Source organism: Hemicordylus capensis, chromosome 1, assembly GCF_027244095.1.
Source record: "Hemicordylus capensis ecotype Gifberg chromosome 1, rHemCap1.1.pri, whole genome shotgun sequence".
NCBI lineage: Eukaryota > Metazoa > Chordata > Lepidosauria > Squamata > Cordylidae > Hemicordylus > Hemicordylus capensis.
The window spans coordinates 30,173,192-30,195,795 of record NC_069657.1 but is presented as its reverse complement, the minus strand read 5'-3'; the positions used below and the strand labels follow the sequence as shown (position 1 = coordinate 30,195,795).

Here is a 22,604-nt window from a genome sequence, read left to right as displayed (position 1 = left end):
CCACATTTCCTCTGGTAGCCTGTAATCTCATCACACCTCCCTTGGCTGCCAAGATTCTCCCTCTCATACCCAACCCTGTGCTGAAGGAAATTGTGAAGGCTTCATGACCTTTATGTAAAGATGGAATGTGTCTCTCTTGCCCTATTCTGCTTCCTTATATTACCCTACAGTGGCATTTTGTGGCCAGACTTTAATTGACCCCATTACATTTTATTTTATTACATCCTTCCTGCCCAAATTCGTCATTTGTGGCTATGGTTGTGCGTGGTGGATCTAGATGGGCATATTGCTGCTCACAAAATGATCACAGGCGAGGGAGGTCATTTTGAAGGAACTGGATCCCAAGAAAGATGAGTAGGAGGGTAGGGGCAGCTTCTCATGCTGTTCTGCAAACACTGTGTGGAAAGAGTTCATACAGTCCTATAATAGGTCCTCATGCTTCTGTTTGCACAAGAGTTTGGAAAAGCTCTTGCAGCAGTGGAAGAATGTTGTGAGCATGGATTGAGTTTCACCTTTTTTGCACAATGTGTGAAACAGCTCTTTGGTGAGCCAAAGGAACCTTCTACCTGTGAAAGGATGCATTTGGATCCAACCAATAGTCTCTGAAGGACAAGGGGGACCATATAGAAACATCTTATGTCCCACTGGTTGTAGATCAATTACCAAATGACTTTTTGCCCTAGTGACACAGAGAGGCTGTACACACGATCCGCGCATATAGCCTAACCAGGCTCTGTGGGGAGAGTGGGTTTAGCCCGCTCTCCCCATAGACAAGCAGGGAGCTTGTCCTGGGTGACCAAATTAGCTGCCCAAACAGCTACCAGCTCCATGAGGGCAGTGGGGATCAGGGGCTGCCCAGCCCACGGAAGGCCCTGGATGCCCCGTCCAAGTGCGTGAGGCATTCTGGGGAGACCCCCAAAGCCGGGAGGCTTGTTGGACCCTCCTGGTCGGGCGTCTCCTTGTGAGTCGCCGTGGCACGAGGCCACGCCATGGCAACTCATGCTCACCAAAATGGGGTTAGCGGAGCGCTCACTCCGCTCACCTCATTTAAGAGTGGGAAGGGGTGGAATTAAGCAGGCTAACCACTGGGAGCCGCGCTAGCTATTCTCTTTCCTCCTCTCAGCCAGCAGCCAAGGAGGGAGGGAGGAGCAATAGCTGGCCAGTTGGCTGAGGTAGATGCATGCAACCTGCTTTCTCCATTTGCCTGGAATGGAGAGAGGGATCCTGGGATCAGATGCTCTTTGGAAATGAAAAGGGGACGGGGGGCGGGGGGGACTCCCAAAGGTGCTGGTAGATTTCAGTGAGTTTATTTAATATATCTTTTTACTGATGTGTTGCATATGAATAAGTTCAGTATTGCTTAATGTGTTTTGAGTTGAAATGCCGTTCTTCAGAGGCAATTCTAAAGTAAATAAAGTTGATCACATTAGGTTGTGTTTGAGGAGTCTCACCATTTCCACCTTGGGCTTGCTGGCTGGCAGCTGTGTGCTCCCTTGCCCCAAATGCATATTGGATGTGCTGCCTGGTTCTGTGGACAGCAGCACACCCTCTCACCACAGCATACACATCAAATGCAGCAGCAACTAGGATTTGGTCCAGGCAACCGCTAAGGATGTGCATAAAATTGGTTTGCCCGGTTCAGTTCAAATTCGAACCAGGAGGGGTGGTTCGGTTTTAGTTTTGCTCGGACCACCCTCTGGTTCGGTTCAAATTCAAACCAGTTTTGAACTGGTTTTGAACTGGTTTGAACTGGTTTGAACTGCAAAAAGCAGGTGTGGTGGTAGCTGGCACGCATAGGTACCTGCCACCGAAACCCCAAAGCAGTCGGACACTCATACGATTTTTTATGAATTTATGGATTTTAATTTTTTCCTCATAGGGTATAATGGGACTCAAACCAGCCCATTATTCCCTGTTGTGGAGCACTGATATGTTCCAACAACCACCCAAACCCTGAAGCATTCGGGCACCCCTATGATTTTTTATGAATATTTGAAATATTTTAAATTATTTTTCCCATAGGGTAAAATGGGACCCAAACCAGCCCATATCCCCTATTGTGGAGCACCTAGGGGCACAAAAGTGGTGTGGGTGGTAGGCACCCAGGGGTGCCCACAAAACCCCAAGGCAATCGGACACTTCTCCGATTATTGGTGAATTTAAAAGTATTTTTGAATTCCTCATAGGGAATAATGAGGATTGCAGCAAATGTATAGCTTCACGTCGGGGGGGAGAGGAGTGTCCTAGAGCAGCGTGTGGTGGGTGGTAGTTCCCAAGGTGGGCAAGGAAGCTATCAGAATTATTTGAAGGGAATTGGGCAAAAGGCTGTTTTTTAAAGTGATTTTTGAAGTTTACGCGTCTTTAAGGTTTTTCTCCATAAAGAAGCATGGAGGTGTCCACAAATGTGTAACTTCACGGTGGGGGCAAAGGGGTGGCCTAGAGAAGAGTGCGGTGGGTGGTAGTGCCCAAGGGGGGCAAGGAAGCTATCAGAATTATTTGAAAGGAATTGGGCAAAGGGCTGATTTTTAAGTGATTTTTGAAGTTTATGTGTCTTTAAGGTTAGCAATGAGAGTGGATTCATGGTTTGTCATTGAAAATCTAATATGCTACCAAAGAATTGACACTCAGAACACTTCAGAAACAACAAAATCCACTACCCCATGGCTTAGCAACCCATGGGGTTGGTTAGCACCCTTGCTCGGGGCCACCCCAGCACCCCCAAGTGCAATTATGGGGCTGCTGAAACCTCCATTCTTCCCTATGGAGAAAAACCTTAAAGCCACTTGTGGGGTGCTGGGGTGGCCCAGAGTGAGTGGTGGTCATATTAAAAATATTTCAGATATTCATTAAAAATCATAGGAGTGTCCGATTGCTTAGGGGTTTGGGTGTTTATTGGCACCCATGGGTGATCCACAATAGGGAATAATTGGCTGGTTTGAGTCCCATTATACCCTATGAGGGGAAAAAAATTTCAAAAATTTAAAAAATCATAAAAATGTCCGATTGCTTTGGGGGTTGAGTGGTAGGTACCCATGGGTGCCAGCTACCACCCTACTCACTTTTGGGGGTTCGAACCAGTTCAAACCGGTTCAAATTGAACCATGCCCTGTTTGGTTCGAATTCGAACCTGCAGCTCGAACCTGATGGCTGGTTTGGTTGGAATTCAAACCTTCGAACCACTCCGGTTTGAATTCGAACTGGTTCGCACATCCCTAGCAGCCGTGGCTGCTCGCCCACCTCACCTTGCTGCTTGAGCTCACTGAAAAATGATGCTGCACTCACCCAGTGTCAATTTTGGACCAGGAAATGATGGTGTGTCCTTCTGCCCTCTCAGCCATGGGACATCCAGTCCAGCCTGCCTTCTGGTAACCGAACTAGTCAGAACAGGTCTGTTGGCATGTGTGTAAGTGTGGAGATACATGCAATCATATGCTAGTCTACTCAGAAATAAGTCCCATTGAATTCAGTAGGATCTCCTGGAAGTGGACAGGAATGTAGACTTAAAAGGATGCTGTTGTTTTTTCCTCCTTATTGGAGTAAAACAGATTTAGCAGAGTTCAATAGGATTGATTTGATCCATCTTTTAGTGAATACCTAGTTCAGAGGTTCTCAAACTTGAGTCTAGGGATGTGCACAAACCGGTTCGGAGGCCATGTTGGAGGCCTCTGAACTGGTTTGGAACTGGACCGGTCCAGCAGTCCGGCACTGAGGGGGGGGCTACCTTTAAGGGCGGGGGGGTAGTACTTACCCCTCCCGCCACTCATCCCCCTCCGGCGCTGCATTTTAGAACGAAGTTTCGGGGGCAGCAGCATTCCTCCCTGCCGCCCCTGCCCCCGTCGTTACCCGGAAGTCTTGGGAATACGAGTACGCATGTGCGCGGCGTGGTGCGCGCACCTATTGCCGCCGTGCGTGCACGCTGCGTGTGACGTATGCGGCGCGTGCACGGCGGCAACAGGCGCACGCACCGCGCGCATGCGTACTCGTATTCCCAAGACTTCCTGGTAACGACGGGGGCAGGGGCGGCAGGGAGGAACGCTGCCACCCTCGAAACTTCGTTCTAAAATGCAGCACCGGAGGGGGAAGAGCGGCAGGAGGGGTAAGTACTACCCCCTGCCCTTAAAGGTAGACCCCTCTCAGTGCTGGACCGTGCCGTGGTGATTCCGTGCACACCACTACTTGGGCCCTCTCTAAACCATTTTGTTTGTTTGTTTTATTTCTCTGTGTAAATTGCTTTGAGAACTTTGGTTGAAGAGCAGTATATAAATATTTCCATATTCATAAAATGGAAAATCCATGAGACAAAGGGGCTAATCACATGACCCCATACGCAGGCAGGTGGGAAGGCAGGGTTCAGCCTACCTTCCCCCAGATTATCACTTTTCACCCCTGCAGCACACAAGTTGTGCACCCACACGACCCGGGCTGCCAGGAGCAGCACAGATGACTATCCGTGCTGCTCCTGGCAGTGCGATCAACAGAGACTGGGAGGAGATTCTCACAATCGGCCAAAAGCGGGCTAGGGGAACCTAGCCTGCTTTTGGGAGAGCGCAGGAACCATTGGGCTAGTAGGTGAGCCCTGTTTCCTCAAAGTGGGCAACCCGCTTAGGTAGCCCTCCCCTTAAACAAGGTTACTGGAGCGAGTGCTCCGCTAACCCTGTCTATTTGATCGTGTATTGCCACAGCGCGTCTCCGCAGCATGGCAACACATAAGAAGAACCCCGCCGCGAGGCTGAAACAAGCCTCCTGGCCCTCGCGCAGAGGGCATCCTGGAACGTCTGGAGCCTGTAACCATTTGGGTGGCCAATCCAGCTGCCCAGGAAGGGGTCTCTGATCATCTGCAGGGAGAGCAGGTCAAACCTGCTCTCCTCACAAACCCCCTTTTGGCTCTTCACACTAATCATGTGAAGATCCTCAATATTTCCCTTCTCAATGGTCTGCTTATGCATTATGTCAGAATGAAAAATTAAACCAATTTAGAGCAGTTTGAACATTCAGGCAGGCTTCATGGGATTTTGCCACCGTGAGAAAGTGTGCAGAGAATCACTTGTTTTGTCTGCACATAATAATCTACTTGCACATAAAAAGCTCTGTGTTGTCTTGTGAAGGGCAGAGATATTTTGACTTGAGAATGCTTCTAAACAGGTAAGCCTCCATTACATATGCACCCTAGATGTAGGGCGCACAAAAGTGCTTAGTATGTTTAGTAGCTTGCTTTACCTCCTCAGTTATATATCACTTTCAAACGAACTGCCTTAAAGAGAGCCACATGGGTGGAAAGAAAACAACCACCACTTTCCTTTAGCTCAGGTTTCATCAGTGGGGACCTGAAGTTACCATATCTCAGTTGCACTCATGCAGAAGAAATATGTCTTCCTCTCTGCATGTACCATAACTCAACTCCGCATTGAGGGAAAAGGTTAAGCACCACTCATTACAATAAAGTAGCAGTCCAAACACCTTGGGTTTCACAGAAGACCTGCCAGCAATTTACTACTGCACACATAAAGGCTAAAATAAATATAGAGCCAGCAAGCCAGTGGTTGCTGGTTCGAATCCCTGCTGGTAAATTTCCCAGACTATGGGAAAAACCTGTATTGAGCATCAGTGATATAGGAAGATGCTAAAAGGCATACAGCGCGGGAGATGGCAATGCTAAACTATTCCTGTATTCTACCAAAGAAAACCACATGGCTCTGTGGTCACCAGGAGTCAACACCAACTCGACAGCACACTTTACCTTTACAGCATAGTGGTAAAGCACTTGCTTTGTATACATAAGCTCCCAAGTTCAACCCTAGACATCACTAGATGGAGCGGAGGGAGCCCCATCTGAAACCCTGGAGAGTTGTTGCGCAGTCAGTGTAGACCAGAGATTCTCAACGTTGGCTCCCCAGATGTTGTTGGACTTCAACTCCCATAATCCCCAGCCCCAGTGGCCTTTGGTTGGGGTTTATAGGAGTTGAAGTTCAAGAACATCTGGGGACCCAATGTTGAGAATCCCTGCTCTAAAGGACTACTAAATTTCAATAGGACTTCCTCTACTAAATTTAGTCAGGATGTCAGCCTGCTATACCAACAGCAAACTTCATGTGCAATTAAGAGCAATGAAATCAGCAAATCAATGGTGGTGCAGTCCTTTGCTGCATGAATACAGTGCCTTGCAGGTGGGGGTGGAGCATAGGGCTTAGCACAGAATGGCATACCTCTTTTTCTTCCTCCAATCACTGGCCCCGATTCAACTCTTTCACTTGACTAAATTACCGGACTTAGTGATGGACATTGTGGAGAGGGAAGATAAATGGGCTTCTGTTTATCCCCTTCACAAGTAATGTACCTAGAACAGAAACAGGGCTGCTTGGGACTAATAAGGATTTGTTAAATAAATCTGCCTCCCAATATCCTTGTCTAGGCACTACAGTTAAATTTCTAGGTGCCATGGCTCCCTGGCGCCTGGGAGCTGTCAAGCGCTATGGCGATCCCTCTGTGCATGAATAGGGATTTCTTAGGTAGGAGAGTTGGAGGCCAAATTGTGTCTGTATACTGGAGGCAGGTTAAAATCATGTAATAATTATAACTGAGGGTTATGCACCATTGTTGGAATACAGTTCACTTTATTCTTCCGAAACCTATCCTAAATGTTGCTTATTTTGCAGAATTGGGTGATGCTCTTTTCCCAGTGCAGGATTGCCAAGCCGGCAACCTCTGGCTTGTAAGTCAAGCCGTTTCCCCGCTGCACCATTAAGCGGTGTAGCCCTCACACAATACAGGGAAACACAACAATTTTGTGGGGAAATCTTCAAAGCTTGAAGATTCCCCCCCACCCACAGTCATTTTGAATTATTACAGTGGGACATTATACCGCTGTATAACGTACCACACACCACCACACGGTAGAAGTAGAAGACTGCATTACTATCCCTAGGTCTGGAAACCCATTATCTAAAAGTCTGTTTCATAAGAATAATTTTCATCATCACTTTTTTAAAATTCCCCTTTCACAATAAGCTACATTTCTAAAGCAGATTGTGAGAATCAACTTCTTTCAATATTTTTCATCTCTAGTTACTCCCAATTTAAAGAAAATCTTTTTGTATGGCAAAATTCCCCATTTGCCCATCTTCAACCTGTTTTTCTCAATAGTGACAATGTTGGCGACATAATTCAAGCAATTTGGAAATCAACATTATGGAGAACATGGTTTCTAATTTGAGGTCGCTGTCGGTGATGCTTTATTTAATACATTAATCTAAAAATAATAATAATTCTTGCTGTGGCAGTTTTCCTTTATGTTATCCTTGGTAGGTAGATCCATTTCTCATTATCAAATACAGATGTGGACCAACATTACCTTGAAACTGTAATAGATCCTACCAGAGCCAGGGGTGGGGGGTGTTCACTGGGGTGAATCCTTGACTGTAAGGGATTCAAAGTAGGCTGGCACTATCCACTTTATTTTCATGTGGGACAAACCACTCTCTCCATATAAGATTCCTGGGGAGTAAAGTGGCAAAATCCTTCCTAGAAGGGGCTGAGCATCCCTAGGCCTCCAGAGGCATATGACTAAGGCAGTCCCAACAGGACTGCTGTTGTAAGCCTGAGAAATGTCAAACCAGGACTTTGGTGTCTTGGTTCTGGAGGAAACCACTGAGCAAGATATCTTGGACCCCAAACGGCACACACAACCTTGTACTTCACTATGGATAACATGGAGGCTGGTGAAAATCCACTGCTAACCAACCATGAACTAAAGGAGGAAGCAAGCTCTGAACAGTACAAGTGGCTTCTTCTCTGGCTGCACCCTTATTAAACAGGCCTTTGTTAAAGGGCAGTAGACAAGCAGTTGATTAGGGGTGTGCATAGAACCAGGCGTGTTTGGTCCAGCCCCCATCGAACCCTCCCCCCGTGGTCCGGTTTCGGATCGGTCCGTGATTTTTTTAAAAAAATTTAAACATTAAGCAAGTACCTGTAGCCCCTTCGGGGGGCCTTCTGTAGCCACGGGTGGTGTGGTGGTGTGTCCACATGGGTTCTCTCCCCCCCCCCGCCGGCCTTCCTCATCACCGCCACGGCTGGGTAAGTGAAGCCTTTTTGGCCTTTTTGGGCCTCCGTAAGAGCATGTGGCCACCACGCATGCGCAAATGCCCTCTGTGAGGCCACGACCTCGCAGAGGGCATTTGCGTATGCATGGCGGCCGCCCAAATGGCAGCCGCTCGCTCTTACGGAGGCCCAAAACGGCCAAAAAGGCTTCATTTACCCGGCTGCGGCGGTGATGAGGAAGGCCAGCGAGGGGAGAGAGAACCCGCGCAGACACACACACACACACACCCCGCAGCAACAGCAAGCCCACCAAAATGGGCTACAGGTACTTGCTTAATGTTTTTGTTTTGTTTTTGTTTTTAAATCGTGGACCTGCTGGGCCGGACCTTGCGGTCCGGTTCTCGTCTGACGGAACCGGGGGTATGGTTCATTTCGACCATGAACCCCTGGACCAAACCATCGAACCGCCAGACCAGTTCTGCACATCCCTACAGTTGAGGGATGAAATCCCATAGGCAAATGTTGTCAAGAAAGAGCTCCCTTAGAAACCCTCCAAGTTCCTCCTCCCTTTTACAGTCATCCCTCGCCAACCACGGTTTCCCCAAATGTGGTTTTGAATATCCACAACTGGGAAATTGTGGCAGGTGTCACCAACCACGGCCCAAGTATCCATGGTTTGATGAGATGAGATTTTATTGTAATTGGGGGGGTAGTTCGTGATTTGGGGGGATTCGGGTGGTTTTGGGAGGCTGGTGTGATGTCTGGGAGGTTGGTGTGATGTCTGAGGGTTTGGGGTGATTTGGGGTTTTTTGGTGATTTCTGGGAGTGCCCCCTCACTCTTCTTGCTGACCAATAATGATTTAAAGGGATTCCGGGTGATTTTTGGTGACATTTTGTCATTTTTCCTGTGGGGGTGTTTTGGGGGGGGAGTCTATTCCCCTAACTTCCTGTATCCAATGTTTTTCAATTGCTCGCCAACCACGAATTCACAAACCATGAGGTTTTTCCCAGAACGCAACCCTTCACGGTTGGCGAGGGATGGCTGTACCTTCCTAGCTTTGAACCTCTATTTGCTCAAAGCTGCAAGATCACATTAACCACATACTCAGTCTAATCAGGACATAAACACTCCATCTATTTAAGAGGTCTCATACATAGAAATGGACAACCTAATTAGATTATCAGTATCTTGATACTACTTTTAACCCTCACCTCAGAACCCCTTGATCTTTTCAGGGATGACACACTGGGGTACCTGAGTGATAAAGAAGTCTCAGCTTCCCACTGGATAGACAAATGATAACCACCCCACGTGGCTTACACTTGATTGAAGGAGAGTGTCCTCCACCTTTCCCTCCTACCCAGAGCGGGTAACTTTAAAAAACATCCTTGAATGCATTATGTGGTTGGCTTTCCCCCCCCGCCCCCCCATCCACCCATCTAAAGCAGGACTAAAGGCTTGGATAAGATTCTGCTTGTAAGCACTCTTTTAGACTCTTAGGCATTAGCAAAAATGTTTTTCTTTTTCTTTTTATGCTTCTGATTTTCCCTCTACCAACCCTGATCCTTGTCCCTTCTACTTTAATAAATATATTCTTCTAAATTGCTTTTACTGAACTGTGTGTGTGAGAGAGCACTGGGATAGAGGTTCTCCCTGCCACACGCCAGCCAATAAGTCATTCTACCTGCTTAGAGAAATTTGGCAAGGTCTTACTCCGCCCTCAGTACTTCCGAAAATAAAGTTTCTCTACATATCCTCACACAAGTACTGCTCTCTTAATATGAATAAAGCAGACTCGTATTTGAACTAAGATGCGAATAAAACCAGATGCAGAAATAATGGCAACAACAAATTAGCTAAAATGGTATAACTAGAGAGCACTTAATGGTCTCTCTCCAGATTCCAAGCCATACTAACTTCAGATACATACTCCGATTCAAGGCAAAAATTAATAACAGTTTTAACTATATTTACATTTAGTTCTGAGAAATAGTTCAAAAATTGATAATATTAAAATTGGTCTGCATTTTCATTTCTGTTTGTCATATTAGTCACTGGTTCACACTAATATTGTATGTCTTTGAACAATCTTTTTAAACAAAGTAGTAATAGTACATTTTATCAACATTTAGGAAGCAAGTTTTTAAAAATGCATTTCTTACAGATAGATGTCTAGGATAACTACATAGGAGTAAACACAGGTTTACCATCCATCAGAATAAGGCTTGATTTGATGGCAGAATTTTACTTTAAGTATTAAACAAGCTTATTTCTTTTGCAATGATCAGAAAACACACACTTTATTGTGAACCACAGATATTAAAATCCAAGCTACACACTACGCAGTTTTTATTTGAATTGGACTTTATTTAAATGTAAATAAAACACTAAATTTCCAATTCTTGTGTCAAAAATAACATGTCAAAAATAACAAAAATAATAATTGTTTGTATTGTATCAAAAATAACAAAAATAATAATGTTAATAATAAAATTAAATCTTGTCACAAACATGTTACACCAACACTTAAGAATTTGTGTCCATTTCCCCTAAAAATGAATTAATGACTTACTATTACATACATTGAGTTACCTTTCAATTAAAAAAATGAGCATTCATTTCAGGTTCATCTCATGATAATGACTCTAGTCTGCTCAGCAGTGCCCAGAAACTACCAGTTCTTGGTTTTGGAAACGTCTGGGTTTTCAGTTTCTGTTTCTAAGCCTGTTGTTCATGTGTAAAGACACAGGCTGGATAGAAGGGTAGTTGTTTTGTGGGGGGTATGGGCCAAGGCAGAGAAGGAAAGGCAAAGTGTGCCGTCAAGTCGATTTTGACTCCTGGCGCCCACAGAGCCCTGTGGTTGTCTTTGGTAGAGTACAGGAGGGGTTTACCATTGCCTCCTCCTGTGCAGTATGAGATGATGCCTTTCATCATCTTCCTATTTCGCTGCTGCTCAATATAGTACCAGCAGGGATTCGAACTTGCAACCTTCTGCTGGTTAGTCAGGCATTTCCCCGCTGGGCCACTTAAGGTGATGTAAAGACAGACATAATACAGGAAAGAAGGTGAAGTAGAAAAACAGTAGGGGAAAGCATTCTTCAGTACAGAGCTTCCTGTTTTGCCCCACATTTTGCCACCAAAAAACCTGCCATAGCTTCTTGGCATAGGAGACACCCTATTTGGGCACATTTTGAAGAAATGCTTTCCCTGGCTAAAAGGGAAAATCTATCTAGTATGAGCAGTGCAATAAGGAGATGCAAGGCAGCTTGGCACCGGTAATGAGTAAAGCTATCCATTACATGGGGGGTGGGGGCGGGGGGAGAATCCAAATACTGTTTACTGAGGTCATTCACACAATCGAAAACTGTGTTCTACCCGGGTTTGGGAACTGTGTGCACTCCCAATTTTTGATTGTGTGGAAGCAAGGTTAGAGGAAAACCTGGGTAGAAGTGATTGTGAGAAAGCAAGGTAGGAGAAAAAGCTACCCAGGTTGTCCTCTAACCTTGCTTCCACACAATCACTTCTACCCAGGTTTTCCTCTAACCTTGCTTCCACACAATCAAAAATTGGGAGTGTACACAGCTCCCAAAGCTGGGTAGAACACAGTTTTCGATTGTGTGAATGACCTCAGTGTGAAATTGCGGGTTGATGAACTGGAGGTTAATCCTTGAACCCTAGAATCATCCTGCAGACAATCTTCCAACCCGGGTTGGGGAGCCTCTAGTTTTAGGGCAGAGGAGCCCCTCCCTCTTCCTGGTCTGCCAAGGATGCATCCCAGCAAACTCTGAAGCACTCGCGTTGCCAGACTGCACTGCAGGCAAGGCATCCGCACAGCAGCAGCCATTGGCCACACTCTTACAGGGGGTGTGCCTGGCCTGGTTGTGCCTTTTTGACATGGACTAGGCAGGGAAATGGCACTTAAACTCCTTTAAATGGCACTTAACCCTTTTTCTTCACACCACTTGCACCTCCGCAAGCCAAAAAGTCTCACACAAGCACAATTACTGCTAACGGGGATGGAGAGGGGTGCTATTTTTCTGTTACTCCAGGAAGGGACCATGATGATTTGCTAGGAGGGAATATGTATATGAGGGCAGACAAAAGATCCTGGGGTCTGGTTTGCTGTGACAAAGGATGATCTTGTGATGGCAGACCTGCTCAAAGCAGTTCAGGAACTCCCAACACACTCCTGCCCCCATGTCAGCTTGCCAGCTGGGGGTTAGCCCTTTCATGAGAGGGCCAGTCCACTGGGGAGGACCAGAGGCTCTATGAGCTTTAGGTCTCTGTCAGACTGTGCCAAACAATTGGGGACCCTGCAGATGTGCCCCCCCAGTATATCTGTTTAAAAATAGAAGTCATACTATTTTTGTATGTCTACTCCCTCTACTCCCAACCCCTACCCCTACAGACTCCCCAGGAGTCTGGGGTGCTCCATATGTCCTGCCATTTTCCTGTGAGCTCAGTCTTGCAAGAGCTGGGATAGCTTCTAGTACACATTCAAAAGTCCCAGGCTGGGATTGGCATTGTGGTGTGTACAGATCTGCTGCCGTGGGGAATCACAGGTGATGGGAGCCCCTATTTTCAGCAATCCCTGGCAAGCCGGGTGGCCATACTGGGCAAAAATAAACATACATGTGTGCCAAGGGATGACCAGACTGCCAGAGAGAGTTCTTTAACGCCTGCTGCCCGTCAGTCGCTGCAACCATGAAAAGTGTTGGTATGGTACTTTTCCTTGGAGCTTCCATGGATTCAGCAATGGGGCTAGATGGCGGCAGCCTTTTGGTCCACATGCATGTCTTTATGGCCTTCCACTTTCATGAGAGAGCAGTTCCTGAGAGAAGGGGCTTCATCACACATTATTAACAATTCAGCCCCTGAAACACCATCCCGGTGAGAGCAACCAATATGCAGATGTAGGATGAAAGTGAATGATGACTAACTGGAGGAGGGATGGGACACAGAAAACCACCCCCACTGCAGTCTACCCTGATTTAGCTTCACAATCTACATACATCCTATTTAACAGCTTGTTTCTATAGACTTTGGACAGATTACATGTTACACTATGTAATGAGGTCTCTTTCTGAGTTGCAAAACACCGTGATCTGCACTGAAGAAGAGACCAAGGGAAGAGTGTGTTTTAATCCTTTGTCCATTTCCCTGAAAATCCCTTTCCCGGCTGCTGCTACCCCTGCGGGATTCCAGGTCTGTGTCTGCAATGGAAATACTAGGGATGTGCGAAATGTTTCGGGTACAGAACGATCTGTACCCGAAACAGCGAATTTCGGGTGATTCGGATCCGAACCGAATCACCCCTGAAGAGCCCCGAAAAATTTCGGATGTTTCGGACCTCCATTTTGTGTCCAATAGATGCCTTCTTTCCCCCCCTCCATTTTGAGCAATGACGTCTATTTGAATTTCCCGCCTTTTTGCCTCCCATTGACTTCAATGCAAAAAGGTCTGATGTGACGTCTGCTCGAATTTTGGGTCCCAGGGGCAAAATAGTGGGGTGGGGTGGTAGTGCCTAATGGGTGGAGGTTACCACCCCAGTTGCAGAGGGATTGGGCAAAGGGCTGATTTTTGGTGAATTTTTGAAGTTTCCGGGTCTTTGGGGCAGATTGGGGGCATAACATTGGAACTGGGCCAGAATAGTGGGGTGGGGTGGTAGTGCCTAATGGGTGGAGGCTACCACCCCAATTGCAGAGTGATTGGGCAGAGGGCTGATTTTTGGTGAATTGTTGAAGTTTACGCATCTTTAAGGTTTTCCCCCATTTGGTATAATGGAGGGTGTATAGCTTCACGTCAGGGGGAAAGGGGTGGCCTAGAGCAGTGTGGGGTTGGTGGTAGTGCCGTGTAGGGGCAAGGAAGCTACCTGAATTTTTTCAAAGGATTTGGGCAGAGGGCTGATTTTTGGTAAATTGTTGAAGTTTACGCGTCTTTAAGGTTTTTCCTCATAAGGTATAATGGAGCTTTCAGCAGCCCCATAAGTGCACTTGGGGGGTGATGGGGTGGCCCAGAGCCTAGAATCCCCCCCCAGTTCTGTTCAGTCGGGGGGTGGGGGTTGCAGATCTTTTACTTTAAAAAAAGATTTATTTATTTATTTATTTTTAAATTAAACTTACACCCTCTGGGGGTTTCTCCGAGGTGGTGGTGGGGTAAATGGAGCTTCCCCCTCCCCCTGCTGGCCTTCCTTCTCTCAAAAACGGCCCCATTTGGGCATTCTTCGGCCCATTCGGGTCTTTTCCCTGGAGCAGTGGCCATTTCAGATGCCGCCGCACCTGTGCAATGGGCCTGTGCATGGCCTGGGTTAATGGCAGCTAATGGCAGGCTTAACATAGCATGTATTTTGATCCTTAGTCCCACTGAATTAAGTAGAATTTACTCCCATGTCAGTAGGCATTAAAATATAGCTTCAAGATCCCATTCTCCCCTCACACTTTCCTAAACTCATTCCTATATCTGGCAACAACAAACATGCTAAATTTTGGATTTCCCATTAGTGCAAAATAGATCATTTGAATTCAATTTTAATTAAACAATTTTTGTTCCTCTCTTCTCCCATTAAAAAGCATTTTGAAACATGGCCAACTTATTCTGGAGCAGGTCCTCTTGTGCACTGTTGGAGAAGTGGAAGTTCAGCAAGTGAAGCTTTGGCCATCAATGCATTTCCCTGCTGAAAATAACTGACTTTTTGCTTGTCACATAGTAATTAATGTACAGGAGACTTGGGGCAAAAGGTGGCAATGTTACAAACTGATTAAAGAGTATCTTTGATACCAGAAGAAAAATCAGTATACATAATTTAGGAATTGGGTTGCCGACTGAACCAAAGAAAGAGGAGACTTGCTCTTGTGTTTTTAACTGCAGACTGATGTGGAGAAATCAGCAGGTGCGGCTGATTTCCACACTTTGGTGGGGAAAGGCATTGAAGCGATTCTCACGACTGGCTAAAATCGGGCTAGGGGAGCCTAGCCCAATTTTAGCAGACCGTGAGGAACACTGGGCTTGCAAGTGAGCCCAGTTGCCTCACAGGGGGTTACCGGCTTAGGAAGCCCTCCCCTCAGCCCAGGTAACCTGGGCTATACGATCGTGTGTTGCCGCGGCACGGCTCCACACCGTGGCAACTCATGAGGAGACCCCTGACCAGGAGGCTAGGGCTTAGCCTGCTCTCCCCGCAAACCCTCTGGAGGTGGGTCTCACCGATCATGAGACCCGCCTCATTGACTAATATCTGCTGTGAAGTGCACGGATAAGGGCATTACAGTTGCTGGTTGAACAGCTGGCAACTTTACTGAGGAAACAGAGTGGCCCATAAGTGTGCCCATAAGTGCACACACAATCCTGTACTACATTTGGGCAACCCTTGGATATACCCAGGTAGAGAACACCTGCAAGGAAATGCTTCGGGTTACTTGGATGGGCTTTAAATGTGCTGGGACCTTGGCTTGCTCTTGAAAAAGTTGTGGGAGTGATGTGATTTAAGATTACAAGTAATCATGTATTAAGATACTCAAGAGAGATGCATAAGGAGACCTTACTTATCCCGTGGAGAGCCAAATGCCCTCAGCTCTTGCAGTTCCACTGGTGCCAAAGGTAATTAATTAGTGTATTGCAGAAGCTTGCTTGACACCATGCTGGATCAGGCTCAATACTGCACTGGCAAGCATTATCTGATGCTTTGCAAAACAAGGCAAACATTTCTGTGATAATTCCTTAAAGGACAACATCTACCAGTGGTGTAAACCAATGACTGCCTCCTATTGACTTGAGCAGAGCCAAGCTAAGGGCCCAGATGAGGATCAGGCCCGCCCGCCTCAGTTTGGTCTAGCATGGCTATCAGCTACCAGTTCTGAATGCTTCAATCCACCACTGCTGACAATCACCCAGGCAAATTGTTCTGAAATTCAAGCATGTTCTCTGTCCCCAGGCTATTAATTGTGATGACACATTAACAGATAAGGGCACTTTAATTTTCAGAGGATAGTTTCATCCCTCTGTGGATGAGAGATACACAACAGAAACTTGCTTTGATTAGCAAACTGAAGAGAGCCTGAGAAAAAGGTACAAAGGGAGCATGAGTTCTCGGCTGTTTGAGCATAGCGTCTCCCTTATCTCCCAAAGAAGAGGAGCTCCAGCAGTGATCAAATTACAAAGTAGGGAAACAAAGATTCATACAAGGGAATTCATACACTGGAACCATATGAGGAGACAAAAGGATGGAAGCTTCTTGTTTTCATTCCTGTTATTTAGATTTCTTTGGGGGCTGCTCCCCTCTCATTGGAATCAGCCCACATGTACAAATGCAGAGCTTTTTAAACCTCACAATGGTGAAGCTTCCTCAAGACAAGCTAGTTGTCGACCCCTCTGAGACTGACAGTACAATAAAACACATGTGCCTCTGGCCACAGGGTTCCCTCTTGTCTTGCCACGATGACAAGCAAAGGAGAAGGGCCCCCAGAATGCTTTAAGAAAGCATCCCAAAGACAGCACGGCAGAACAAGCAGAAAGGTTATGCTTGCCACAGTGTCAGAGGCGGCCCTATCCTGGGGCAAGTTGAGGCAGTCCCCTCAGGCAGCAAATTATTGGGGCACCAGCCGGGCAATGAGAGGCCTCTCACTCCTGCCATCAGAGCAGCTCTTTGGGGCTAATCCGACCCTTGCAAGCTTTGCAAGGAGCCCCTCTCCACCATTCCTTATAAAGCTTGCAAGAGGCATGAAGAGGGAAGAGGAAACTGCTGGCAGGCTTTCCTCCTCCTCCCCCCCGTGCCACTTTCAAAGCTTGCAAGAGTCAGTTTTGAAAGGGGCCTCACTCCCACTATGGGCATGGGGCAAGGCAGCATTTGGTGCCTTACCTCAGGTGCTGCAATACCTTGGGCCATCCATGCACACTATCCTTCAGTGCAGAATACTTATGCACAAGGATTCTTTAGGAGCATCGGAGGTCGGGGAGGACAAATTCCCCATGCTCCTACCCATTTGTTGGTTTATCATATTTTTATACTACCTGATATATATGCATCTCTAGGTGGTGCATAGAATTTAAAACACAACAAATATAGAATGGAGTAAAAACATTAAAATTTCACAAAACAGAAACAATCCCACAAGGTAAAAACAAATTACTACGACAACGACAACGAATATTTATATACTGCTCTTCAACCCAAGTTCTCAAAGTGGTTTACATAGATGTAAATAAATATTATTAATTAAACAGTGTAAAATTAATTTCGGTTAACAGCCCGAGAAAACAGGGGTGTCTTGAGGGTCTTCAACATTTTGATTTTGTTTGTATTTTAATATTTTAATGTGATTTTATGAAATTTTATTGTATTGATTTTTGTAAACCGCCTTGGGATAATTTTATGAAAGGTGGTATATAAATCTAACAATCAATCAATACTCAAGACAATACTCACTCAAACAGCCAGTCTCTAGGTGAATGTTTGCTCCCATTAACCTTCCCCAGATTCCATCTCCACAAAAACCAGCTGGCATCCAGACTAACACTGTACCAATGCACTAATGCAACACAAAAAGGCTGCAGAGCTGAGTAGATACTACTGCTACTACTACTACTACTCAGGGGCATAGCAAGAATGAAGTGGGACCAGAGACAAGATTTTAAAATGGGCTCCCCCTCACTGAAGCTCAGCTTATGAAGTAAAGAAATCTTAAATGAGGCTGAATAGTGGTAACAAAAAGCTCATCCTAAATTATTTTTTTTAAGGTTTTGTAAATTGTGGATGATGCAAGTCATTTCATGGTACTAGAGAAAGTCGTGCTGTTCTGGTAGCTCCAGGTCTTAACACTCACATCAATTTCGGAGGATGAACACAACTGAGGAAGCCCGGGTGGGTGTGTGGCTGGGGGAGTCAGTCATGTGACTTGCCTCCTGGGGGGGGCCCAAGGTAGTGGGCCCCCAGACAACTGTCTCCCCTTGCCCTATTATAGTTACGCCCCTGCTACTACTACTAGTAGTAGTAAGTGATACTACTACTACTACTAATATCTATATACTTCTTTTCAATAAAAGTTTGCAAAGTGGTTTACATAGAAAAATAAATACATAATAAATAAGATGATGCTCAGTTGCTCGATCTCTTCTGGTTTCATTCCAGTTGTTCAGTAAAGATAGTGGCTAGCTTTGCATCATTTTGCATAATAGTGTGTGCAGAACACATAGGAACATAGGAAGCTGTCCTATACTGCATCAGACCACTGGTCTAACTAGCTCAGCATTGGCTTCACAGACTGGCAGCGGCTTCTCCAAGGTTGCAGGCAGGAATCCCTCTCAGCCCTATCTTGGAGAAGCCAGGGAGGGAACTTGAAACCTTCTGCTCTTCCCAGAGCAGCTCCATTGAGGAGGTGAGGGGAAGATCTTACAGTGCTCACACTTCTAGTCTTCCATTCATATGCAACCAGAGTGGACCCTGCTTAGCTGAAGGGACAAGTCATGCTTGCTACCACAAGACTTGCTTTCCATCCAGCTTACAAAACCCAACACACCAGCCTACAAAAGCCAAAAATTAATCTACCAGGCACACAGACAGCAGCAGCAAAGGTGCAGCTTGGAGCTGTAAAAGAAAAGAAAAGCAGTTTCTCAAGTTATTAAAGCCACTGGGTGTTACAAGCAAGAAGAAGAAAAATGCACAAAAAGAAAGAAAAAGTTCAAAGCAGCACCCAGTTAAAGCCACTGGGGGCTGCTGGTACAATTTCTTTTAAATGTGGGGGATCAGCACAGCACCCCAGTTATTAAAGCCACTGGGGCTGGCTACAAGCAATAATAAGAAATTCAAATTTTTAAAAATTCCAAGCTGCACCCAGTTAAAGCCATTGTGGACTGCTGGTACAATTTTTAAAAAATAGAAAAAGAAAATGAAAGCAACTGCAAATTAAAAGGATTTTTTAAAAAGAGCGAGAGAGAGAGAGAGAGAGAGAGAGAGAAATAAGCCAGCAGACACTCTCTGTCTCTCTTTCCACTCAGTGGGCCAGGCAGGCAGGCCCAGACCACCACCACCAGTCTATGCTCTCGCCGCTGCTGCTGCTGCTACAACAGTCTCTCTCTAATGATCCTTCTCTCCCAAGGAACAAATAGCTCTGTGTCTCTGCTTCCATTAGCAGTCCCTTACATTTATTTTGAAAATCCCTCCTTTGGCCTCCTTGCTCCCTCCCCCCAGCCAATGGGGGAATAGTTGCCCCAGACAACACTTGATCTTAATGATAAAAAGCCAACCAAGAAGCAAGGAGATCTCAAGGCAATTGGAAGCCACTGCCAGTAAACCAATCAGCAAGGGGAAAACAGCCCTCCAAAATGGCACTCACCACTCAAATCAATTTGAGTGATTCAAGCTCGGAGCAGGGCTGATTCAATTCAAACTTGAATCCGGCCCTTGATTTCCGGGGTGATTTGATTAGAGTCCAAATCACTTAAATCACCCCCAATTCGAGTTCAAATCAATTTGAATCGATTGTACATCTCTGCCGTGTGCTCCATGATGGAAGGAAGTTGCGATACAAATATAATAAATAGAACATAAATGAGGCAGTTTCAGGATGGGACCATGGCAAAATTAGTTAGGGGACAGCCAAGGTGAATACCAGGTCACCCACAGAACGTGGTGGATTCTCAAGGGATACTAGCAGAACTGGATTGCTTTTCAGACACTAATGCTGGTTACTTGAGATGTGCATCGCCCAGAGCCTTTGGATGGGGCCAGAGGCATTCTTACCCCTGGAGTTTGGGGCCAAGGTCTAGGGCCTCCACAGCTCCTAGGGGCTCCCAAATCCTCTTTAGTCTGTCCTGGGTGGCACAGTCTCCCAGCAGAGCATGTTGATGCTTAATTTGCAGGAGAGCAGGGCCTCCAAAGGTCTTTAGGTCCAGGCTCCAAAATTACCTAGGTGCGCCTCTGGATGGGGGGTGGGTGTCTAGAAATGTAATAAACGAATGAATGGTAAACTAAATTAAATAAATAAAATGTTTATTTGTGTCCAAAAGAACTTGCTGCTTGAAAAATAAGGACTGCTCCCCCCGGTCCTGGCTGTCTGCAATGTCAATGCCACTTCATTTTACATTGAGAAGAGGAAATAAATAGAGGAGAAGGATTCAATTGCTGGTTTTATTCTGCATTATTTATAAGGAGGTGATTGTTGTTTCCTTTCTAGGCAGGCAAAACAAAACAAAACCCCTTTTCTCCTGGGATTGTTTTTCCTGTTATTCGAACAGAAATGAAATTTGGGCAGTCCTATTTCTGTTGCATATTCATTTGTGGTGCTGAAGTCTCAGAGTTGCCAAATTCTGAAATAAAACATTCCAGTGCTTGAGCAAGGTCAAGTGGCAGAGTCCCCTGCCCTGTTGGGGAGGGAGCCCCTAAGAAGGTTGGAACAGTGGAACCATCTGTTACATACATGTCTGAAATTGCAACTCACCATAGTCATCTTCAGATATTTTAACTAAAGACCCCATATAACATCTACAACAGGGCCAGAAGTCCTGCCACAGCCCCATCACTCATCCCCACAGTCGGCCATACATGGATATAGGGGCATTCATCTGCAGAGGTGAACACTGCATCTGTGGTGGTAAGCACTTCTGTGATCAGGAGGCTTGGGGGCCCAAGCCTGCTGATCACAGAAGTGCCCACCATCACAGATGCAGCATTTGCCTCTTTAGATGAAAACTGTTGTGCCAGAGAGTGGCAGCTGTGGTGGTGAGTGAGGAGGCTGGGTTGGGGCTTTTGGCCCCATTGTATTTATTTATTTATTTATTTATTTATTTCGATTTCTATAACGCCCTTCCAGAATTGGCTCAGGGCAGTTTACACAGAGAAACAGCAAATACATAAGATGGATCCCTGTCCCCAAAGGGCTCACAGTCTAAAGAGAAACATAAGACAGACACCAGCAACAGTCACTGGAGGTATTGTGCTGGGGGTGGATTGGGCCAGTTACTCCCCCCCACCAAGCTAAATAAAGAGAATCACCATGTTAAAAGCTGCCTCTTTGCCAAGTTAGCAGGAGAAATCCCCTGCCTACTGAGAGACCTGCATTCATTTCCACTGATGCTGTGTTACAAATAGCTTATAGAATGCTTGGGTTGATATTACAGGAGGAGGGCTGGTCTTGCAGTTGTGAGCATGAATTTTCCCGTTTGCTAAGCAGGGTCTGTCCTGGTTTGCATTTGGATAGGTGACTATATGTGAGCACTGTAGGGGATGGGACCTAGTTCAGAGGTAGAGCATATGCTGGCATGCAGAAGGTCCCTCTTTGGGAAAGACCCCTGCCTGAATCCTTGGAGAGCTGCTGCCAGTCAGTGTAGACAATTCTCAGCTAAGAAGCTTCCTACAGTTTATCAAAAGAGGTCAATTCATAAATATAGAAATTACAATCTCTCTCTCTCTCTCTCTCTCTCTCTCTCTCTCTCTCTCTCTCTCTCTCTCAAATGTAGGTTAGCCTGAGGAGAAGGATCAAGAAATTGACTACCAAGATGGTAATCACTAGTGGGAATGAAGAAGAAAAAGGCAATCAAGAAAAGGAAAGCAAGGAAGAATCCATCCTGGCAATGCTGGGAATTATTGGGACAATTCTAAACCTCATTGTGATCATTTTTGTGTACATCTACACGACATTGTAAACTGAAGAGGCAAACCAATGAAGACAGCTGACAAGAGGTGATGGAAAACTTTGTCTGCTATTGACACACGGCTTAATGAGAATTGACTCTGTAGTATATTAAGACGTCATAAAAGCCATGCCTGAAGGCAGTGGAGGTTGAAGCACAATTAATTTAACAAGACTTTTTTTTTTCACACACAAGCAAAACTTGCCTCTCTCTTTCTCTCTCCCTCTGCTTTTCCTCTTTTCATTTGCTCTAAAGAAATGACTGCAAATATGTAAGGATCAGCTTTGGAGAACCCCACTATGGATCAAACCTTCTCAACACAGCCAAAGACTGGACATCATGATAAACAGTGACAAATGTATAGCATATTCATGCCAAGATTATGTTCAACAGATAATACGTCTCTGTCTTTCGTGGCCATTAGCTTGCATCTTCTTCTTGTTTCCGTTTTATTTACGTTGAAGCTAGCAAGCTTTTGATTTTAACATGAACATATGGTGCAGTCGGGAGGCGGGTCCGGGGGTGGGGGGGAGCTACCATACCACTGAGCAGCCTGAGCAAACAAAAGATAAAACCTTCAGCAAAGTAAGTTCCATGGCGTTTCTTCCTTCTCTCATTTGCTTGACATCTGTGTCTGTTCATACCGACGTTTATAAATATATATTTTTAATAAATGTGCTATATTTTTAGCATGAACCAAACCTTGAGAGGTACTTGTGGTGTTTGTTCAGGCTGGAAATAACCATCCCACCACCCAATCCTTCCCCCCGCCCGCTACTCCACTTCTAAACAGCATAAGCTATATACTTCAACTATTACTAAACGTGTTTTCAGCCTTTGTGTTGCCGTCTGGAGCAAACATGCTTCATGCTTACATGCCTGACTTGGTGCTGGAATGTCAGGTGGAAAATATTGCCTTTAATATGGAGATGCAGCAGCATTGTAGGGT

At 45.7% G+C, this 22,604-nt stretch overlaps 1 protein-coding gene across 6 annotated transcripts in view; it reads left to right on the top strand.

Moving 5' to 3' along the window:
- LOC128345586 (protein TUNAR) overlaps positions 1-22,356 on the top strand; it is a 109,038-nt gene extending 86,682 nt beyond the window's left edge. For all 6 annotated transcript variants that reach the window (XM_053297785.1, XM_053297771.1, XM_053297779.1 and 3 more), the window contains one exon: positions 21,482-22,356. In XM_053297785.1, the coding sequence (XP_053153760.1) occupies positions 21,482-21,667 (186 nt within the window). In that variant the 3' untranslated portion in view covers positions 21,668-22,356. The remainder of the gene's footprint in view (positions 1-21,481) is intronic.
- The last annotated feature ends 248 nt before the right edge of the window (positions 22,357-22,604 follow it).